At 40.6% G+C, this 20,826-nt stretch overlaps 1 protein-coding gene across 1 annotated transcript in view; it reads right to left on the minus strand.

Moving 5' to 3' along the window:
- Window positions 1–883: 883 nt before the first annotated feature.
- The window catches only part of LOC105836996 (lymphocyte antigen 6D), a 72,159-nt gene continuing 52,216 nt past the window's right edge, over window positions 884–20,826 (minus strand). Inside the window, exons 3-4 of the mRNA XM_012681439.3 lie at window positions 8,308–8,365; window positions 884–7,250 (exon numbers count right to left, since the gene is read on the minus strand). Of these exons, the coding sequence (XP_012536893.1) occupies window positions 7,111–7,250; window positions 8,308–8,365 (198 nt within the window). The 3' untranslated portion in view covers window positions 884–7,110. The remainder of the gene's footprint in view (window positions 7,251–8,307; window positions 8,366–20,826) is intronic.

Genomic DNA, 20,826 nt, shown 5'->3' on the forward strand with positions numbered 1-20,826 from the left:
AATCGTTCATGACAACAGAGCGTACAAATTCTAAAATAAATAACGTAACACCGCTCTTGATTCGATGAAAGTTGTCGTGTATTCCGCTTGTCTCCGCTGAAAGAAATATTTCACAATAACGGATCGACTAGGAAAAGCCAGATGAATCCTAACGATCAAATTATGAATCTTCTTGAAATTCTCACCTCCTGGACTTATACATATATTTATAATAGCAACTGACCGCAAATAATTTTCAACGTGACAAGCTGCTCTAGAAATCGGCTAAAAATTTTTTTACGAAAGTGACAAATGATAATTTACAGATCACACGTGCACAAAAATGAGAAGCACCATCGTTCACGATTCTTCCTTTGTTGCGAGGAAAGCGTAACCTTCTTGCTACTTGACTCCCGGCATGCGTAACTCTCTCACGCGCTAGGAAAGCCGTAATTGTTCAGAGATCCCGTCCTCCCCTAAATAAATCGCGTCGGCCCGTTTCACGAACGGACGATCAATCATGTCGTGCTTTCGTCGAGCACTTTGCCGCGCTTGAAAAATGTAACACGACGTCGATCGTAAATAATCGTCGCACCGATGGAACGGGGAAAATACGCCACGGCGATACGGCGAATCCGTGTTAACCGTGACACACGGGTGTTGGTGTCGAGAAAGGGAAGTCAAATGGAAATTGCATTAAGGCATCGCTCCTCGGTCGCGACGCGAACGGAGATCGATCGTGGGAACGCAGATTTTTCATTGAACGGTCGTCAAATTGATTACCCCCAATCGCCGCGATATATGACAAATTTTTGCCCGCCCGCGTATTATTTGCCATCTCCTCCAACAGCATGAGTGTTGTATCATTATTTAAGACTAACAAAAGAGCAACGGGACACGCGGCTTATTCGGAGTATAGTTTTTATTATTGCTGTGTGTGTCTAATATAAATGTACAACTCGTCATACATATGATTCTGCTTACGTAACTAAATAATATAATGTAATATAATATATATATATATATAATGTAATGCAATATGTGTGATGTAGTTTTACATAATGTATATATATGTGCATATATACATCTATAAATGTATATATACATATATATATGTATATATATTTATATAACTCTAATAATTATCGCGCAAATCACTCGGCTTAACAATTATCATTAATTGTAATTTTATATTATATAATGCGCGTTTGGATGTCTATTTTATGATTGTTCTTCTTTCGATACCGATGATCAAATTGAAATAGGAACCGTTCCATTCATACTGAATTATACAGGTAATGATTGCAGGAGAAGTTTTTTTATCAATTCGATTTCGATTTAAACGGGTGGAAATATTCGACAATATGAACGTAATTTACTGCGAAATGTAATTATCGCTCGTGGAAAGGTTGCGGGTTGAGGGCCGAGTGATCCGACAGCGATATTTTCTCACGATCTTGTTGCCGACAGAAGCTGATAGAACTCGCAACGATTGAAGTTATTATCGAGCGTTTCCTTCGCGAGACAGTATAATATTTAACGCTAAGAAATCACCTATAAATCGTTACGGTGTGAACGTCTGAGAGGTTCCGTGTGTCCTGTCAGTGCGCGTCTGTGCAACTTTTTTTTTTGGTGATACGTTTCTCTATCCTTACGGAATTTTAGAGCGAGATGAGGTCCGAAACGTTCGAAACACGAGAGCTCCTCTTTCGAAAAAAAAAAAGAGAGAAAGATGCTCTGGCAATTACCAGCCAATTTCAGTTAATCCCGTAATTGCTGGCATTTATCAAAATATCTTTCGCGTGAAATGGGCTCTCATCTCGAAATTCCGATTAATTATAACCATTAATTAAAGAATCATCTGTATAAATATTCTGTGTACAGATTAAATTTGAATGCAGCTACGGCGAAATAATGTGTCGCTCGTTGCAAAATAATATTTGAATGAAGCCGTAGTGAGAATTTAATTCGTTATAGCTTTAAGAATAATAGTTGAGAGGCGGTCCGCGGGTGTGGTGATGGTGATCGATCTGGTGCTACCTTAGAGTTTATAAAAATATAGACGAGGCTTAAGCAAGACGTATCGGCGTTAAATAGATTTTCGATCAGCGCGGCTAATGAGTTGAATTTGAACGACTTGAAGTCCCTCTCTCGATGTAATCCAGCGACGCGTTATCTGACATAATCCTCCTCGCCGAGGCGTCTAATCGCACGAGGTTCACGCGATTCCGCGATCGGAGTATTAATCGTCGTCGAGAAGGGCGATCCTATCGAGATCCTACGCTAATTATACTAAGTCAATGCGGGCCGACGCTCTGTCAACGATTAATCTCGTACCGCTGCCGCCCTACGGTTACCTTGATGTACACCTCCAACAATAACAATCGACGTTTAGATCGGCCGACGTTCGAGATGGGAAATAGATTAGCTTTAACGGTTATCCTAAAGACTCTTGATAGTTAATCTAACTTTAGATAAATCGTCTGCCTCTAAATTGCGAGAACAGATAGTTCGTTCCTGCAACGCGAACGTCCGGAGGACGTCTTAAGGGATGAGAGCTGAGAGACGTAGTCCTCTGTCGTTCGAATAGCGGAATCGGATTATTCATTATTCGTTTTATGTATACGCGAATAAAAATATTTAATATTTGTTTGCGCGACGAACAATGACAATATTCGTTACTCGCTACTCGCCTTGTTATGCGGATTGTTAATTATATCTTGGATATTTTATTACATCTTATGAATATTGGCGGCCGTCTCTGTCTGTCTATATAAATTTTTGAAATACAACGTCTCTCGGACGTTCGTGTTGCCGGAATGCGATCGCTAAACCCTTCCTTCTGTGAACAGACAACAGATTATACACTACTCGTGATCGCCCTCGCTGCTTATCGGCTAATACGAATCTCGCTACTTTTTAGGATTTTTTTAAAATTTCTTGTCTACCTGCTCGTGATCCATTACGTTGATGTATGTGATCACCGAGTGACGCAAGAGGAGCAGTACGAGGTCCCCTTCTTCGTTTCCGAAACAGAAGGATTGATCCTCGTAAATGACATTTCAAATATCGCCAATTTTGAGGGAGGCTGCGAATCGAGAGAAAAACGGATCAGAAATCACAAGTGAAGGTTCTCTGACATTGAATTAATTAAATGATGAACTTTGACCGATATGAAAACAAAGATACGACGAGGATAAAATCGCGTCCCTTCGCGCCACCCGGTGTAGACGTAGATTATCCGCGCTTTAATTACAATTTTTATAAGGCTACTTTAAAGCGATTACATAATAATCGACAACTCCGCTTGCTCGCGTTCGCCTAATCGATCTCGTAACTACTATATGTATACTCGGTGTGAGATGCACAGTAGTTCACAATAGTAATGGTAATTAGTAGCAATAGTAGTAATAATAATAATAATAATAATAGTAGTAATAGTAGTAATAACATCATTATTGTTATCCTCACTGTTTCTCTGTTAAACGTTATCTGTATGTAGGTTTTATCCACGTTATTTGTTTATTCGACCCTCTTCTTTTTTTTCCCCTCTTCTTTGTCTTTGTGTGTCTTACGGCTAGTGTCCGTCGAGCGACAGAAGCAACATTTTGTTTCACGTTGTCGCTGCCGCCACGGCTCCGTTGCTGCATCAGCTCTCCCAAATGTTCGGTCTTTAGTAACGTCGATGTCGTTGACAACGATTATGGTCCAATGTATCGATACTGATTTTCGCGCGGAGAACGTCGCCACGACGAGTCATTTTCTTCTACTCGGGCGGAACTGTCGAACTGTCGGTGCTCTCTCTTTCTCTCTTCCTCTCTCTTTCGTCGCGAGTCGGTAAAAGGCTAAAGACGTCTCAAGTCGTCAAAGAAACAGGCCGCTTTGCGTAATTGAATTGACTTGATTGAAATTTTCGGATTGAGATACTTCAACGGTGTGTGCGATACCCTCTCTCTTTGCATCTCTACTCATTGATCTTGTTGTAAAGACAATGAACGAAACTTAATTGTGAACTGCTCTTGTGGAAAGAAACATTGGATGTTCGTTAAATATGCAAGAAACTATTAAACTCTTTCAATATATATTACAAACGTTTAGAACTGTACGAGGTAAAGGAATTAACTTCTGACAGATGCTCGTTTTATTGGCAGAGCTTAATGCATTTTCTCTGTAGATAATACATTCAATTTTTGATTTATCGCTACTAATAATTTATTTACTTTTTATGTTCCAAGAGACTACCATCTCGTACTTGTGCTTCTGAGAAATATCTCTTATGTGCATGAAATAGCAAAATGTTCGGTGCAAACGAGCTTGAACTTTTTATTAATAATATTGATATGATAATAAAGTTTATTATTCAAACGATAATCACCTTTGCAGGAATAAAGGGCGAAAAAAATAGGATCGCGAAAGATTAAATTGTTTTTATTACTGTAGCGAATTTTTCTTCATAATGGAAGATGCTGGGCTTCATATTGATACGATCACAATGCAATCGATAACACCGCCACAGCATCAAAAAGGATGAGAGGATTTAACTATTTTAAAAAGGTTTCCATGAAAGGGCAATGTTGCTGAACGATATTGGCATTTTGACACCTTCGGGCATCAATAACTCATTAAAGCGTACCGGCAACCTTAGTTGTCCTGATTCTTCTTGCTACGTCATTTTTATAGCTTCACTCTTCAAACATTCAAGATAATTTAAAAAATGTACCATGTAGCAAGCAACTTATGAACTTCGCTTTTTAGAAACTCTAACATAATATGATCAATCTTTTCTTCTATAGGATTTATCTTTGTCTGTTTAGAAGCGCGGGCGTACTTAAAATTTTATAAATCTTTTTCCGAACCGACTATATTTTCGTCGACAGTTTCTTGTAAAATAACTCAAAGAGTTACGCTTTAATGAGTTAATAACAATTCCGGCATTCTCGCGTGGCGCGCGACTTAGGAAAGGGTGATATATAATGACAAGCGCATGACACGCCGAAATATTTATAAAACTCAAACACATCGCGTGACGTTCGTACGAAATATTGATATATCAGCCCCTGCACTCTTCTTCGGTCGTCGCTTCTCCTGATCCGCCACCGGTCGTCCCGATGTTATTAAACTCGCATGTACGCGACCGGAGCAACGGCGGCGGATGGATAGAAGAAGCGTCGATAAAATGCCCGACGAAAAATGGGGCGCTGAAACTTTTTGAATAAATTCAATCCGCCGTCGAAGACCGAGAGAATGTCGTCGCTCAGGAAGCTGACCAGCCCGAGCTCGAGGGAGAAAAAATCATGACGCGAAGAACGACACATATATGAGGATACCTTGTATCTCCCCTTTCTTTTGTTCGAACTTGTTTTTCTCCATCATAGGGTAGATTTTTTTCCGCAAAGAAAATGTGCTCCAAATTGTGCTTTTCTCCTCGTATATTTTCTTTAAATTAAGATTCTGAGAAAATCTTAAAGATAGATCCAACGTGATATCATTATTTTCTCGTTTGAGAGTCCGTTTTTCCAAGCAAAATTTTATGAATTATAAATCGATTAGTTAGCTACGGGAGAATTATTCTGACTGCAAAAAATGCAGTCTGGTACAACGGGGAAAAAGCTGATCATGCGTCCCGCGAGGGAAGTTTCGTGCTTTCCGTTTACAAAGCCGGAAAGCACGAAAGCTACCGTAAAAGCGGATAAGCGCGATACGATGATGATAGTGACGACTATTTTCGGGCGATTCTTTGTTGTCCTCGAATCGCGTGCTGCACGAGTGTTAAATATCGCTACTACCCCGATTATTTCATTGTTGCGTGCGGAGCACATGTCTGCGGAACATTGGGCCAGATATTATTTAAAAAATTCTGCACACGATCTTCCTGTTGTCCTAATTAGATAAGAAAAATTTGTAACGAATTCGTCATTGATAACAATAATTTTGTGCAACACATTGCCTCATCTGGCGCAGAAGAGATCTCAATTCGGAAGCGAGACTTCGTCAAACGAAGTTTCAATCAAACTCGATCGAGAGAACTTTATCATCGAGGGCAGTCTGTAAAAAGTATGCGGAAACGTGCGAATTTAATAGAGCGAACAACGGGAGAAGTTGGCGCGATAACGCATTGGATTTAACGAGCCGATTTCTCCGCGTCACTTAACTCGGCCGAGTTTAGCAAGTGCATTCAGCGTTCGCTGAATTGAGCCGGCCGTGATTGCACGACGACGTGGATACGTCGCGGAAAATGGAAGACGACGGTACGGAATCGGTTAGATGCGACATTTAATCAGCGTAAATGCTTAGGAATAATTGCGACGCAACATTTAACATGCATATTACTTATAAACGTTTCATAATTTTTTAACCATCGTCCATGAAGATTTACTCGACCAACTGGATTTCTGAAAAACGGTGTAATTACTTCCCTCAACGTTGGATTTATCTTTCAGTATTATAGCTCCGATAAAAGAAGGAAGAACTGAAAGAAAACGAAATGTTCGAAAGATGTATTATAAGGAGAATTTTTAAGATTGGTTATTTAAACAGTTAAATGTATTATAGAAGCAGTAGAAGTACTTGAGTTATCAACTCTTTTTAAGAAATGTTGTCTCAGCAAGTTTAATAAATCGATGGCATCGGTCAGTCGATAAGAGCAACAGAAATAACGCACATCAATGTCAATTTCCACAGTGATCCATTGTGCAGTTGATAAGGCCAATAGAATTTTTTTTCAACAGGCATTGTGCTTTCGAAATCAGCAACGTTCGCTGATTATCGCGAGTTTTAACTTTCCTTTAGTTAAATTCCGCGGTACTGACATAAAAAAGAAAGCAAAAAGCACGTTGATCGTCAGAAGAGGATATGTTCGATTTTATCGTGACGTTAACGTGAAGTTTCATTCAGCTTTCTCATAAAAGGATTGAAGGACGACTATCGACGTCTCAGCGACAACCGTCCGACGTAGAGAGCCCCGACCGTTCGGCGTAGACATCTGAGATGCAAGGTGCAACGTTTCCCTTCCCCCTCCCACTTTCCTTCCCATTCAGTGCAAATTTTTGTGATGGAAGTTTTTATGAAGGATGCAGTTCCGTGTGACGTCCGCGGCAGCGCGGATCCCTCGTTTTGCAGGACGACGCGTTATTAGCCACGAATGCTTCGGCACACCATGAGGACCGCCAGCGAGATCGCTAGGACGAGGTACGTGCTGCTCGACGCTGTCAACGACGGGCCGGAATTGCAGCCATCCTGCTGGCAGCAATACGTCCTCGTGCTCCAGGCCTCTGAAACAGCCGAGTTTGTCATTCAGAAATTTCATCTGGCTACCAAAAATGTCCCTGAAGTCTAAACTTTTTATTTCAATATTTGCTCTATATCGCGTGCGGTTTACGATTACGTGAAAAAAAAAAAAAAGAGATTCCTTTGTTTTAAGATAGAATTCTAGAGACAGCTAGCTGTTAATAACATGGCGAATGATAAATCCCGAGGAACGATAATAATCCTTAAGAGAATCATGGACTCAGATTTTTCCCAGCTGGGTTTAATATCGAGAAATAAAAAGCGAGAGGGAGAGGGAAGAAAAGCAGACCGAAGCGTGCCGTCGGGCAAAGATTAATCGTGGCGCTTCCGTTTCGCGATATGACGAAAAAAGAGCCGGGGCGGAGATATAGGGAGGTACTGTCGAAGGACGAGTGGCGGAGAAATACGACGAGCGAGGAAAGGAAAAGTATGAGGCCTTCATCCGCAGCGGAACAATAAAACGACGTGGCCCGATAACACGGCCACTCGCCATGGGACCTTCAAGAGCGCGCGCGAAATTCGTCCTCCCGCATCCTCTCGGCAGGTCCTCCCTCTCTTTCTCTCTCGCCCGAATGAGCGAAAGAGCGCGGGCGATACGATGCGGGCCACACGCCACGGCGAAATCCGAAATCGATGACGCGACTCGATCGATTTCTCGCCCGAAAGAGAGAGGGATGTTGTATGTACGTGGCTCCCGTCCGACGCCACGTCCCGGATGTCGCCGTCCGACGGTTGCGGCATTACACTCCGCCTCGCCTTTCGGATAACAAACGTCGGCCCGAAGCAACCGATAACACGCGGTTTCACAAATTTTTTAGGACCGTTTTATCCACTGTAAATTTCGTCGATGGGGTCGGAACAACCCGATCCGTAGCGGGCGACCGAGCGGTGCCAGGGAATTTACGAGCGGCCGCGTGGATTTAGTGCCGCAGATATCACCGCGCGAAAAACATGCGAAACGACCTCGCGAAAATAGATTGTATAACGTTCACTTTTTCTTTTTTTTTTTTTACGGGCGAGAGAGAAACGTTTCGCACTCACCTTTCTCCGTGCAGTGGGGCACGCAGTCCCGCACCGTCGATCCTTCGCTGACGTATTTCTGAAACAAACGAGAGAGAGAGAGACAAATCGTTAGAATCGACCTTTGAAAACCCCGTCGTCGTCGCGCGCCGGTATATAATACGCAAGCCGCCGGAAAGCGACGAGTAATGATGGATGTCGTGCAATTTGCGGCTTTTTTCCCTCCCCTCGCCTCGGCGGAACGACGGAATATTTTATCGCGGCGAAATGATACGCGTCGCCCGGCCAATAAATCCTACGCCGGCTATCGAGTGAGAATCAGGGCGAACGTTTCCATCTGTCAATATTGTTTCGCGCGTATTCCCCGCTTGCGTGCCCCGTAGCCACGCGCTAAAACGAGAGGAAGGAAAAAAGGACGAGCGCGCGCGCGCGCGCCATACGATTCGGAATTTTTTCGAAATTAGGAATGAAATATGATTCTCGCGCGTCCGCCGCCTGCAACGAGAGAGGAAACGGACGGTAGTACGATTGCATGTTGCATCGTAAATGCGCGAAATGTATCGCAGGGCGGTTCTTCTTCGAATTTCGCGCGGCAGTCGATCGTGAAAGCAAATTTCGAAAATTCCTATATACGCGCTCCAATGCGAAATATTCTGATTTCTGCGCCGAGTGGCCACATGCTAGGCGAGCGGAGATGCAGGACTATCAGGAACGACAAGTACGCGGCTATGATCCTTCATCGGGCCCTGATTGGTCAAACGGGAAGTCTCCCTCTCGTAGCGGAGAGTGCGTCATGCAGCGCGGGATGATCGATACTCGACGATTATAACGCCCCGAGGACGTCGTGCATATTAAACTCTTCAACTCTGTTTCTTCTCCCTTCACACACACACACACACACACACATTTGCCTGCCTTCCTTTCGCAGTTATTAAATTCCCTTTGCAGATCAAGAATTTCGCATTGACGATATTCGATATTGAAGCTTCCTTTTGCGCGACCGCCAAAATGGCGTGAAAACGTTGATTGTCCGATACGGTTCTTTCCAGGAGCTTTTGGCATTTCAACTTTATTTCTCGTTCGCCCCTCTGAACTTGGCATCCGCAAAATCGTTCGGTATTTCTCGCTTTATTAAGTCAAACAACGTACACGAAGCGAGATTGAAAAGTACCGTGTTCACTTGTCTGCGTAAAATGCAGATTTTTAGCGCCACGGAAAATCTGGCGCAAATTCTTGTTAACCGAATCCAACGAACAATCGAGCCGCAGTGACGTCGTTCGTTGAAAAGAGTGAATATTGCGAAGAAATTTATGAATCCGTGCAACGACTTCGACGTAAAACGATGATTTTCGTTTTGCAATCGCCGATATTGCGATGACTATACATCTGGGAACGAGATAAAAAGTAAAAAAAAAAAATGAATGTTCAATCTTGTGCACGATTGCGGTTGAAATATGACTACATACAGGCGACATCATGAATCGTAATGGCGAAATAATGAGCGGTGTTTACACAAGGTCCGTACAAAGGGGGCGGCAAGCGGGATTAACGGGAGTGAGGGTAAACCGCGGTAATAAATGTTAAAATCACGAAACTGTGTTTAGTCACGAGCGTTTAATTGCAGCAATTTTCAAACATGGGCGAGGAGAAATCCGCACGTTCCACCGCGAACATATATACTCGCACACTCGGATATAGAGGCGCGATCGTTGATCGATTTTTATCACACGAGTTCCCGCAGGACGAAGCAGACTGCTCGTCAAAAAGACCCGTAGTCTCAGTGCGTAGAATTAATTTATCCTTTAATCAACCAGTCCTCTCTAAGAAATACATGTATTATTCCCGAGGGATTTACTTCTATAAGCGCCTCATCTGACGATTTCTTGTCCTCAGCCGGGATTATCATTGGGATTGCATAATTAAACGGGACATATAATTAACAAAGAGAGTTTTATTTTATCATAGAAGAATTATGTTCGTGTTGATACATTTGAAAATCGGTGATGATAATGGATTGATGAAAACACGGTGATAGATTTTTTTTATTTCCGTAATTATTCACGGTTTATCCAATACACTTCTTTAAATTGAGTTTTCTTCAAATTATAATTTGTTCAGTAACACCTTTACGGCTCACCAAGTGAAATTTATGAAAATTACAAGTTCGTGTCTGCGTCGGAAGAATCTTCATTTCTTCCCTCGTGAATATTTAATCTGGAGATGCAAGCAGAGTAGAAAAAGGTGAGAGGGAGGGAGAAGCGCAAAAATGCTAAACGACGGAAGCAGGCGGCGTTAAGCCGAGACGAAATGTCGGTTTTCAGAGGAAAAATTTGCAAAGTATTTCTCGCAGGAGTTATTTTTGTCGCTTTTTTCTCTACGCGATTGCATGAAGATGCATACATTCGGTGGCCAACATAACCGGGTTGACTACCAGTTTTTACTACGTTTTTCTATCTTCACGCGAATAAAATTTATCGAGCCGCGAATTTACAGCACAGATTGCGACAAACTTCCTACGGCAAAACGCTACAGCAAGAACTATCTATCGCAACTTCCGATCCCAGAAAGGTACCAGTCAATTTTCTTTATTCGTTGGTAACGATAATAACATATCTTTTGCTTGAAAGATATAAAGAACAAGATTGTAGATTAAATCCGTAATCCATAAAGTTCCTCTTTAAAATCATTCGCTTTAAAATGCGCTCTGTGAGTTATTTAATCCATCTTTGCTCCGTATTCATTTCGTATCAGAATTATCAAGCTAGAGAGGGAGAACAGGAGAAAAAGATAGAGAGAATGAAACAATCCGAACATTAATTATTCATCAGTATACTAGTATTGTTAGTATTATATTTGACATAAAAATGTGGAAGATGAATTGAAAATGCAACTGCGTCAGTGTGACTGACTCTTAACTACCCATACTTGTACGTCGGAAAGAAGCTTGAGTCTCGAGTAAAGACGCGAGTATCGATACCCGAGAGCTCCGGAACGTTGCCTATCACTATTCCTTATCGCTTCCTGCCGTCTTCAAGTCGTAGCTTTAAGTGCTTCTCAGGCGCTTGAAACGCGATCGCGCCCGCTTCACCTCGCGTCGACGGTCGCTACTTAGAACCGGAAATTGAGAGTCGGCAATTGCATCGGCGGCTCGTCAGTGAACGGAGAAAGTGAGTGAGAGAGAGAGAGAGAGAGAGAGAGAAAGAGAGAGAGGATGTAGAGCTGGAAAAGTTCGCCGGAGCATCCGGCGTGCGAGGGGCGAACGAGAATTGTTTTCCTGCTTATCTCTCGCGCTCACTTCGCGAACGAGCGCCGACGTAACGCGAACGCGTCGTTTGACGAAACGGAGAAATTCAATAAGAGTGGGGAATCGAATTTCTTGAAAGTACTCTGAACCACGTACAGTTCGCATTGAATTTTCGTTTAAGAGAAAATCGCTAGATGAAAAAAGTAGAGTTATATAACGAATTAAAGTTTTATATACATATAAAACAAAATTACTTGTATTTTTCTTCAGTAACTTTTCGCGAGTTTTAGATATTCAGCAAGACTTGAAGATAAATATGAGATATAACATACTTTGAAGAAAACTTGTGATGATATTTTTGAGCTTTTAGATTTGGCATTTTTAATGTCTGTAAAGCATTATTTTTATATTGAAACTGATCCGAGGCTGTTTTTAAAATTGAAATAGAAACTTCAAAGAAAAAGAACAGTATTCTATTATTGTTCTCGGAAAAGATGAGATTAAGATTATGCCAAATTTATTAACTGTTACTTAAAATATTGTAATTAACTTTAAATTCGTATTCGAACGACGTTAATTTTTAAACGCGTTTTTCTTTTCAAAGAGTTTATCTTTATCCGGGCCTTTGCAACGTCAAAGGTATTCGTGGCTGTTTTCCGTCGGCAGGAATGAATCGACGATGCTGATGTCTCTCAAGTGTCCATGTAACTCCGTTGAATTTCCCATATCCCGAAAGTACGGAGTAACCGAATAATGGACGAGGCTAACGACACGCGACAAGAGTGCGAGCGCTAGTTCGCACGGGGGTAAGTGCGAGTGCCGCCGTTGGAAATTTACTTATGGGATAAGGCGATAAGTAGCGGCGCATTTGTGTCTTGGGTAACGAGCTGAGTGCTCGCTGGCGCGAATTTATCGGCTTCATCGATCCGAGCCGTCATGCATCAGGCGACTTTCTTGCCGCTTATCGGCGCTGCTTAACGAAATAAACGACAAAACGTTTCTTCTTTGTTACAGCATAATTAAATTTACATTATTCACGTCGATGTTTACGTCGGCGCTTTAATTGACCTCACATCATCGATTTTTAAACCGCTTTTTAAACGCGCCCGTTGATATTTGCGAATCGATAAGCGCGAAGTTATAGGTTTAATTATACATTATTTTCCGCCGATATACACCATGTCCGGAATAACAAATCAGATTTGTAGAATGAAATATTTAATCTTCGACCTTTAAGCCTTTATACACCTATAAATGTGTATATTGTTATACATATTTATACATATATATGTATATATATATAAGCTTTTGTAAATTTTGAATACAAAATGTCTCCCTCATTATGCAGGTGGCAGGATTAATTTTATATTTTGAGGATTATTTTCACAAAACGCGCGATTATTCACTTTGTATGGACGCGTTCGCAATTAATTTATCTTCCATAATCCTATATCAAATTCTCCTCCTTGATAATATTTGCGACAACATTATGCTTCGATCTTGCTTGTTAATCGGTGTCAAAGTAAACAAATGCACCCGTAACGCGGGACTCGACCTACTTTTGGAACTATTCGTTCTAGAAAATCATCGTTCGTCTAATGACGCGGCCATAACGATGCAGCCACATTGTTGCGTTATATTACCACGGATATTGCGTTCTTTGCTAACCCAGGTTAGCGCCGGGGGAGGGGGGGATTACGTGGCACACAATTTCCAAAATAATAAATTATATTCAGTTACGCGCGTTATGACACTTCGGGAGAATGATGATGCTACCAACCACAAACGGAGCACTTCCTTTCGCGGTATGCCAAAGCGATAAAGGTGGTTTATCATCGCCGTTGTTATTAGTATCGTCGCCATCACGACGACGCGACATAAACGGTGAGTTACGGCAACCGTAGCTCCCTAAAATTACCGCGTAAACTACTGTAAATCGGATTTTGTGCGTGAATGCACGGGAGAGACGTACGCGTGGAATAATAAAAGAAAAATTAATCGAATAACAATGGAATACAATTTGCTTTCAATTCCGCGCCAATTAATGAAGTCTCGAGACGCGTAAACATACGCACAATTTTGTAATTGTGGATATCGGCGAATGGGAAAACATTTCCCTTTTAACGTGTGATAATTACTTATTGGAATCATTTATTTCAATTATTTATCTCACGTGGTTTAATGAGATTAATAATTAATTTATCTTTCCCAAACCGTCGCTAACAATTAAAAGTACCGGATCTTGGAAATAGCAAATAACGAGGGCTAATGAAACATCGTGTCTCGTGTTAGATAATAATTAGGAATGGAGAAGCGGAAATCGAGAATAGAATTATCCAGCGTGAAAGACGTAATAGGAGTTAAGACAGCTTGGCAGACAGCTAGTTGACGACGGGAGTTCGTGATGTTCAATCCGCTTAAGCGGTTTAGTTGTGATGAAACCTTCATATGCTGTACGACATAATACGGCGTATTCAACGAATCCCTTGTACTTGTCAGTTATATGAATCGGCATGTTAATAACGGTATTAGGATACATTTTGTGCAAAATTATCGAGATGAATTGATTGACATAATTCCGTTTGAGTATTCGATTCTCAAAGACAGAAGGAAATTGTGCAACAATGCGAACGGACGTATTTCAAAAAAGTGAAACATATTTACATCTCAGTGAGCGTGCCTTTTAACTCGGAGCAGTCGTTGTTTTCGGGTTTCATAAAGAGCGTTACGACTGTGGAGTGAAAGCATGATCGTAAAGAGCTCGAATAAACTCGGGAGGGGAAAAAACCTGGTAAGCGGCTGTTCCGATGGAAAACAGCACTCTAAGTAAGAATAGAAGCGTCGTGTTTTATCTGACATGCAAAGAAGCGCGGGAGAAAAGACGCGAGAGGAGAGAAAAAGGAACGGATAAGAGTACACAGCTTTATCGCGACAGACACCGATTTTCTCTGACACGACGTCGCATGCAGCTCGTAATGTGCTTCTAATAATAAAAACGTGAGCCTGAAGACAGACGCGCATGCAGATTGAATTTTCTCAATATCACCTCTTATTCATTATTTGCTTAATATTGCACGAATTCACGAAATTAAAGTCTTCATAAAAATTTATGTAATTACCAAATCGATAAAAAATCTGCCTCGTTCGATTAGGAACGATTCGGAAAGCTATCGGTCGCTTCTTATCAAATTTCAACGCGGCTGTTTCCACGGCCGATTTCGAATGGACGAAAAATCGCGATGCGTGGAGCGCATCAAGCTTTTCTATCTCATAAATCGTAAATGTGCGTGTATCGTATATTCCGTCCATATTCTCCATCAACCGCGCACCGTCCATCAACGGGGCTATCGCCCGCGTGCGCGGCGTTAACGACGCGAGTAACTAACCGGCGGAAAAAAAAAAGCGGGTAAATAGAATCAATCGACGACCCGACGACGGGTAACGGGACGGAGCAATCGAGCCCGTTCGGGTGCGGTGACGGTGACGACATCAATCTGCCAGTCGATTCTTTTTTCGATCGCGCGGCTCTTTCCCTTTTTTTTGCCGCGACGTACGATAATACGCAACCGCGTCGGAAACAACGCACGCAGCGAACGTATCGCCGGTCGCCTCTGCGCCCTCCTCTCTACGGGATCGTTCATCTCGTTTTCACGTGCGACAACGTCATAAAGCAGGGGAGAAGTGCGCTCGACGATGAATGTCCGGCTAAACGACGGCGTTCAGCGATTCATCATCGCGCCTCGTTTTTCCGCCGCCCGCGCTCTCCGCTCCAACGCTCCGAAATTTCTCTCGTTCGCGCTAAATCACAATGTACGTGTAACATACGCCGGAACGCCGATTTTACGACTTGAATCGATCTCATCGGTGAATTCGAGCGTTAAGCTCGCCCGCGAGAAGATACGGAGGCACACGGCTCTCTCGGGGGCAATTACGACGCGCCGGGCTTTGTAATACCGGGGAGCAATTTGCGGCGAAACGATGATGTCGCGCGTCACGAGTCATCGTGAGACGTCGCGATATCGGAGTTGCGAGGAACGATAATGTTGCTGCCAAGTCGAGCTTGCGACTTCCCAGCGACGTTAAGTAATACATTAACGCATCGTCCCCTCGTGGCAACACAATGATGAAGTGTTGAAACGCCCGACGGTGCTTCAGCTAATAACAGCCAGGCACTCGGTGGTTTGCTATGTTTATATATAGATAATATCGTTGCTGTGTATAATAGCGGCAAGTCGTTAACCACCGTATCCTTCTTGCTTTTCCCCTCGTGTTTTCTTTACAACGGGGGCGACAAGACGCGAGCAATTTTCCTTAAAAGAGGCTCACCGAACTGTGAAATTGCGATTCTGACGCGAAGAAAGGCGGTTATAATTGACGCGCTAACCGGCCAGATTTATCACGTTGATAATAAACGGCAAGAACAAAGTTGTTCAAGCTTGTCACCTACACCTAATTCTAAATAGTTTGTTTTTAAACGTCGGTTTAATTTAATTTTTACAGAAAATTATAAATCCGTAAACGCACTTAATTATTTAAAAAACGTCTCAGAAAAAAAATTCCAATATTCGACTATGTGCACATTTCTCTCTATATAAGCTTACATCTTTATTATTAGAGGCACAATATATGCTGCTTGCGTCGTGTCGGAGGAAATCGGAGAGAAAGTGACACTTTTCACAATCCGTTCGATGTGTCGCGATGTTGTCAGATATTCAGTCGGAAACTGAAGAATTTCTGAATTTCCTGCAGATAAAATTATTCGTTCGATCTCTTTGTACGTGACTATCGATTACGACAAGTCGGACAATAGCGCAATAGAACGAAATTAATGAATTTACGATACTACATTGATTACGGCTGTACCGCGTCGGACCGTTGACGCCCGCAACTACTAGCGGCTGATTTAATCGCGGGGGCTTCTACTGTTCGCCGGCCGACCCCGCGATTGCCGCTACTACTGTACTCCGTTTCATCGCTTCGCGCGGCCGAATCAATTCTTTTCATCCAATTCATTTCATTATACATTCAAGTTAAAACAAAATGTATAATTAAAAATTATCATAGCAATTGTAAATTATAATTAAAATTACATTAAACATTTGTTTAAAATAATTAGAAATTTATTTAATAGTATTGTAATATTTATTTGGATTCCGAGAACTGGAACACATATAAAATCCACGAAAAAAGAAAATCGTAACCTTACGCACGTGCATGACATTTGGCATTTTATTTGAGTAAAATTTAGAACATAAATGTACAATAGAATATAATATAGTTATAATGCTTTTATGTGAATCTCTTTCACACTGTTTCAAAATAGAACGCACAGAAGCCGTTCTATTTTGACAATTTGTAGTGACTTATAGGAGACACGTATTGCAATCGCATGTATCTTAATGCATGCAAAGTATCATTGAAAAACTCGATACGGCAAAGGGGGAGGTCGCGATACGCCTGGCGCCATATGATAAGCAATATTAAAGTGGCTTGCCGAGCATTATTGCGAGGATTTGCGTTTGTGATAATATTGATGTGTGCATACGCACGATTGCGTAAAATCACTTCACTTAAAATGTATTATAATATATTTCATGATAATAACAAAAGTCCGAATAATTATACGCATGAAAAGAAAATGCGAACGATGATGTAGTACAGTTATTTAGCTCGAAGGTGTAGAAATATAATCTTTTTTTTGGTCGAAATTATAATAATACACTCGAACTGTTTTTCTCCAAAAAAAAAAATAAAAAAAAAGTGGCAACTGTTATGCCCACTCGTATATTTCTGTCCTCGTTGAAATAACACAGAGTATGAACTCCTTTCGCGGCTTCTTCTCCTCTCGCGGTGCAAAATAACTAAATAGCATTCTGCTCGTGACAAGAACGACGAGAGTTGCATCGTCGAATCACGAAAATGCGATGGCATTTGTTCGGCTGAGACAGTTAAGTCTTCCCCAGTTTTTCCCAAGTTTTTCGTGAATTCGCATCTCTGTGTTTCTGAAAAGTTGACGGGAAGCACTTTGTCGCCGATTTCCTTCGGGACTTTGAGTTTTACGAACGCATGTAAATTTCCCCGCCAACGTTTCTCCATTGGAGAATGTCATTTGCAAATTGTATCGCACAAAAATCATTTGTGTTATTGCCTGCGTCTTTCAAATCCGATGTGCGCAGGTTATAAAGTCGGTCGGGAAGTTTTCTGAAGACTCCATCAAATTTAATATCATCAAATCGCTCGTGCTGTAAACTTTCCATATAGATCGCTTTTGACAAAATCGAACGCATGACCATTAATTTATACTTATTTGTACGTATGCAATATTATTAAAATTTTTCCCTAAAAAATAATTTCTTAACTTTACAATAAAATAAAAGCTAAATTAAATAATTGCTTTTATGCATTTAATTCGGATTTCTGAAGCTTATACTTGTTTGCATTATTATTAATAAATGAATTTATAATAATTTTCTAATAATGTACATATATTGAGGTCATTATTATACGATTACGAAATTGCAGAAAGTCTGAGCGATGTGTATTTGCTTCTATAAATTCAATGAGCCTTGGCAGAATATTCAATTTTCATCATACAATTATATTTTAAAATGGACACTGACAGGCGTTTACGAAATTATTAATGCGATGTACAATTAATTAACGAGATGTAGACGTGATTCCCGTTAAATGGTCCGTCATCGTGAAATGCCGGTTGGCAAACGATTTCATTTTTATCTGTATTTTGCCTGAAATTGGACATCCATCGGGACAGTTGCTAATGGACGAATAATTTTCGTCACTGTAGGGAGACAAAAATTGCCACTGGCAGAAGACAAAGGCATTTAAATATTCAGGAGTCATCTTGACGAATGTCATTCTGTTCCGTGACAAACGGAATTTCTTCTTTGTGAAATAAACATATTTCTGTCGACGTAAAAGACAATGACATATCGTTCGGTGAATGCGGGAAAAATAACTCTGGATAATTAAAAGTAAGACCTTGACCATAAAAAGATGGATGTATTTATCTTCGACATTGATTTGCTAATCTATTATTAATTTCTCATGACACAAATAATATTGATTTTTATTACTCAGTTAATTTCTTATGAATTAATGCTGGTAAATTAATTACTGATATTAAAATTTAACTATTACACATAAATAATTTTTCTCTAATAAAAATTTAAATAACTCATTAATAATTTTGTATAAAAAGAATGATTAAATATAAATGAAAAAATTATATATATACAATATATTTATAACATATTTATATAATTTTTGTTTTGATAAAAAAATGTAATTGTAATTTTTATGTATTATTATCGTAAGTCAAAAAAAGAGATTGTCGTTAAATTGTAGTTAAAGTTAGGATCTTCAAGTCGAGAACGATCGATCTTCTAAAAAATAACTTGTCGTTAGTATGCAGAAACGTGATAGGAAAGAAATTTTCATCAAAACGAAATAAAACTAATATAACCAGCCTCCTGCATTATTCTCTGCTCCAGCATAATGGACTGACATCCTCCCCCTATTCTTATGAAACAACAGTACTGTGCGACGGGATGGGAACCGGGTTTTTGCGCAGAAACGATACCCTAGGAGTGCTGTCTGAAACAGCTATTAATATTGTCGTGACCCTGCTAACTTCCTGCCGTATCCGTTTCTCACCCTACATTAACCAGACCACATTCCCTTATGATGCTTAGCAACGTAGATCTCCCTCTTAAGAAGGGAAGAGCAAGAAACGAGAAAACACGATACCGAAAGAACCTTGTGATTCTCGCAATTTCACTGATTTATCTGAAATCACAATACTGATTTATCTGAAATCTCTTTTGAAGGATCAGAACGATGTACTTTTCTGGACAACGAACAATTATCAAGGAACGCCAGAAACAATTAAAACGGATTATAAGCGCGTTTTAAGTCTGTATCGCTCTTCCCGCTTCCTAACATTACGGAAATAAAAGCTTTCTCTACCTTTAACATAATGGCACACTTAACTAGCGAGCTATTAATTTTCTCAACTGACTCGCGCGAGGTCACATAATAAAGAATGTAGCAGGTAAAGTTTCGTCGAGAGACGCACACATTCTTTGACCTGCGATCCTCTTGACAACTGCAGCTTCTCCTTCGAATCCTCACCGCTCCATTTGACTTCTTCTCCTTTTCTTCAAAGTTTTCTTCTAAAAGGACTTTCAACATCCTTTCTGCATTCAGTGACCTTTCGCAGCATTCGTCAGCGCGCGGAAACACGCTCCGTATTTTACTTCGCCATGCTTTAAACTCGTTAGGACAACAAGTCATTGACGACGACTTCACTATCAAAGAGCTACGAACGTAGGCGTTTAATTTTCTCGTTTCTTCTTAATGAACGACGCCGCTCCATGGTTGATAATTAACAGTACGAAATATACGAAAACTGATTTACTCCCCCTCATATTTCGAGGTATTATATTTTATTTGAATACATTCTTGTTTCTCTAATTATATATAGTATATAGTATAATTAATTATATATAAAGTTACATTTAATTATATATTTCTTTACATTTTGCATGCAATATATTCATTCTATTCTCCACTCCGCAATTTGTAAGTCCTTCGAAACCTACAGATTAGGTTTTTTCGTGTTGATTAAAGACCGTGATTGAATTTTATAAATTTATCATATTTCGGATCTTATTGCGATTGTTAGACCAATTATTAATGGTTCGGGGTTGAGTTTTCGGCGGAGAGAAAACGCGATACTCGGCGCAGACAGCAAAGGAATAATGCACAGCAAAGATCTTTTGAAATATCATTGCGAGATGCCGAATCACGTTCCTTGATATTTCAACCGGCTCTGGTATCTAGTAATGCATCTGCGGATCTCCGAGTATGCTTTGATACTACGCCAACCATGATGCTCATGACGGTTTGCTGCTAATTGTACAACAGAATTTTTCCGTTGAATGAACAATCATTATTGCCGAATTTCTAACCTTACCTCGTGTCTGCGTCTAAAAATGGAATGTGCGTGAGAAGTGACATAAAGAGAATGCACAAAATAATAGACAAAATTTTACATAACGTGTACCAGTCTAACTCATATAGTAAATAAAAAAAAATATATACATAAAAATATATATATATAATATCTTGTCGATGAAAGATTGTGCTTTCTCAGGGTACAACGTCTAACGAACGGGAAGAATCCCTCGTCTTGTCGATACCGCACGCAACCGCGTTACTTAATTAATAACAAGTGCCAGACGTGTAATGAATCGACTTAGCCGATAATTAAAGCT

Source organism: Monomorium pharaonis, chromosome 1 (genome assembly GCF_013373865.1).
Source record: "Monomorium pharaonis isolate MP-MQ-018 chromosome 1, ASM1337386v2, whole genome shotgun sequence".
NCBI classification, from domain to species: domain Eukaryota; kingdom Metazoa; phylum Arthropoda; class Insecta; order Hymenoptera; family Formicidae; genus Monomorium; species Monomorium pharaonis.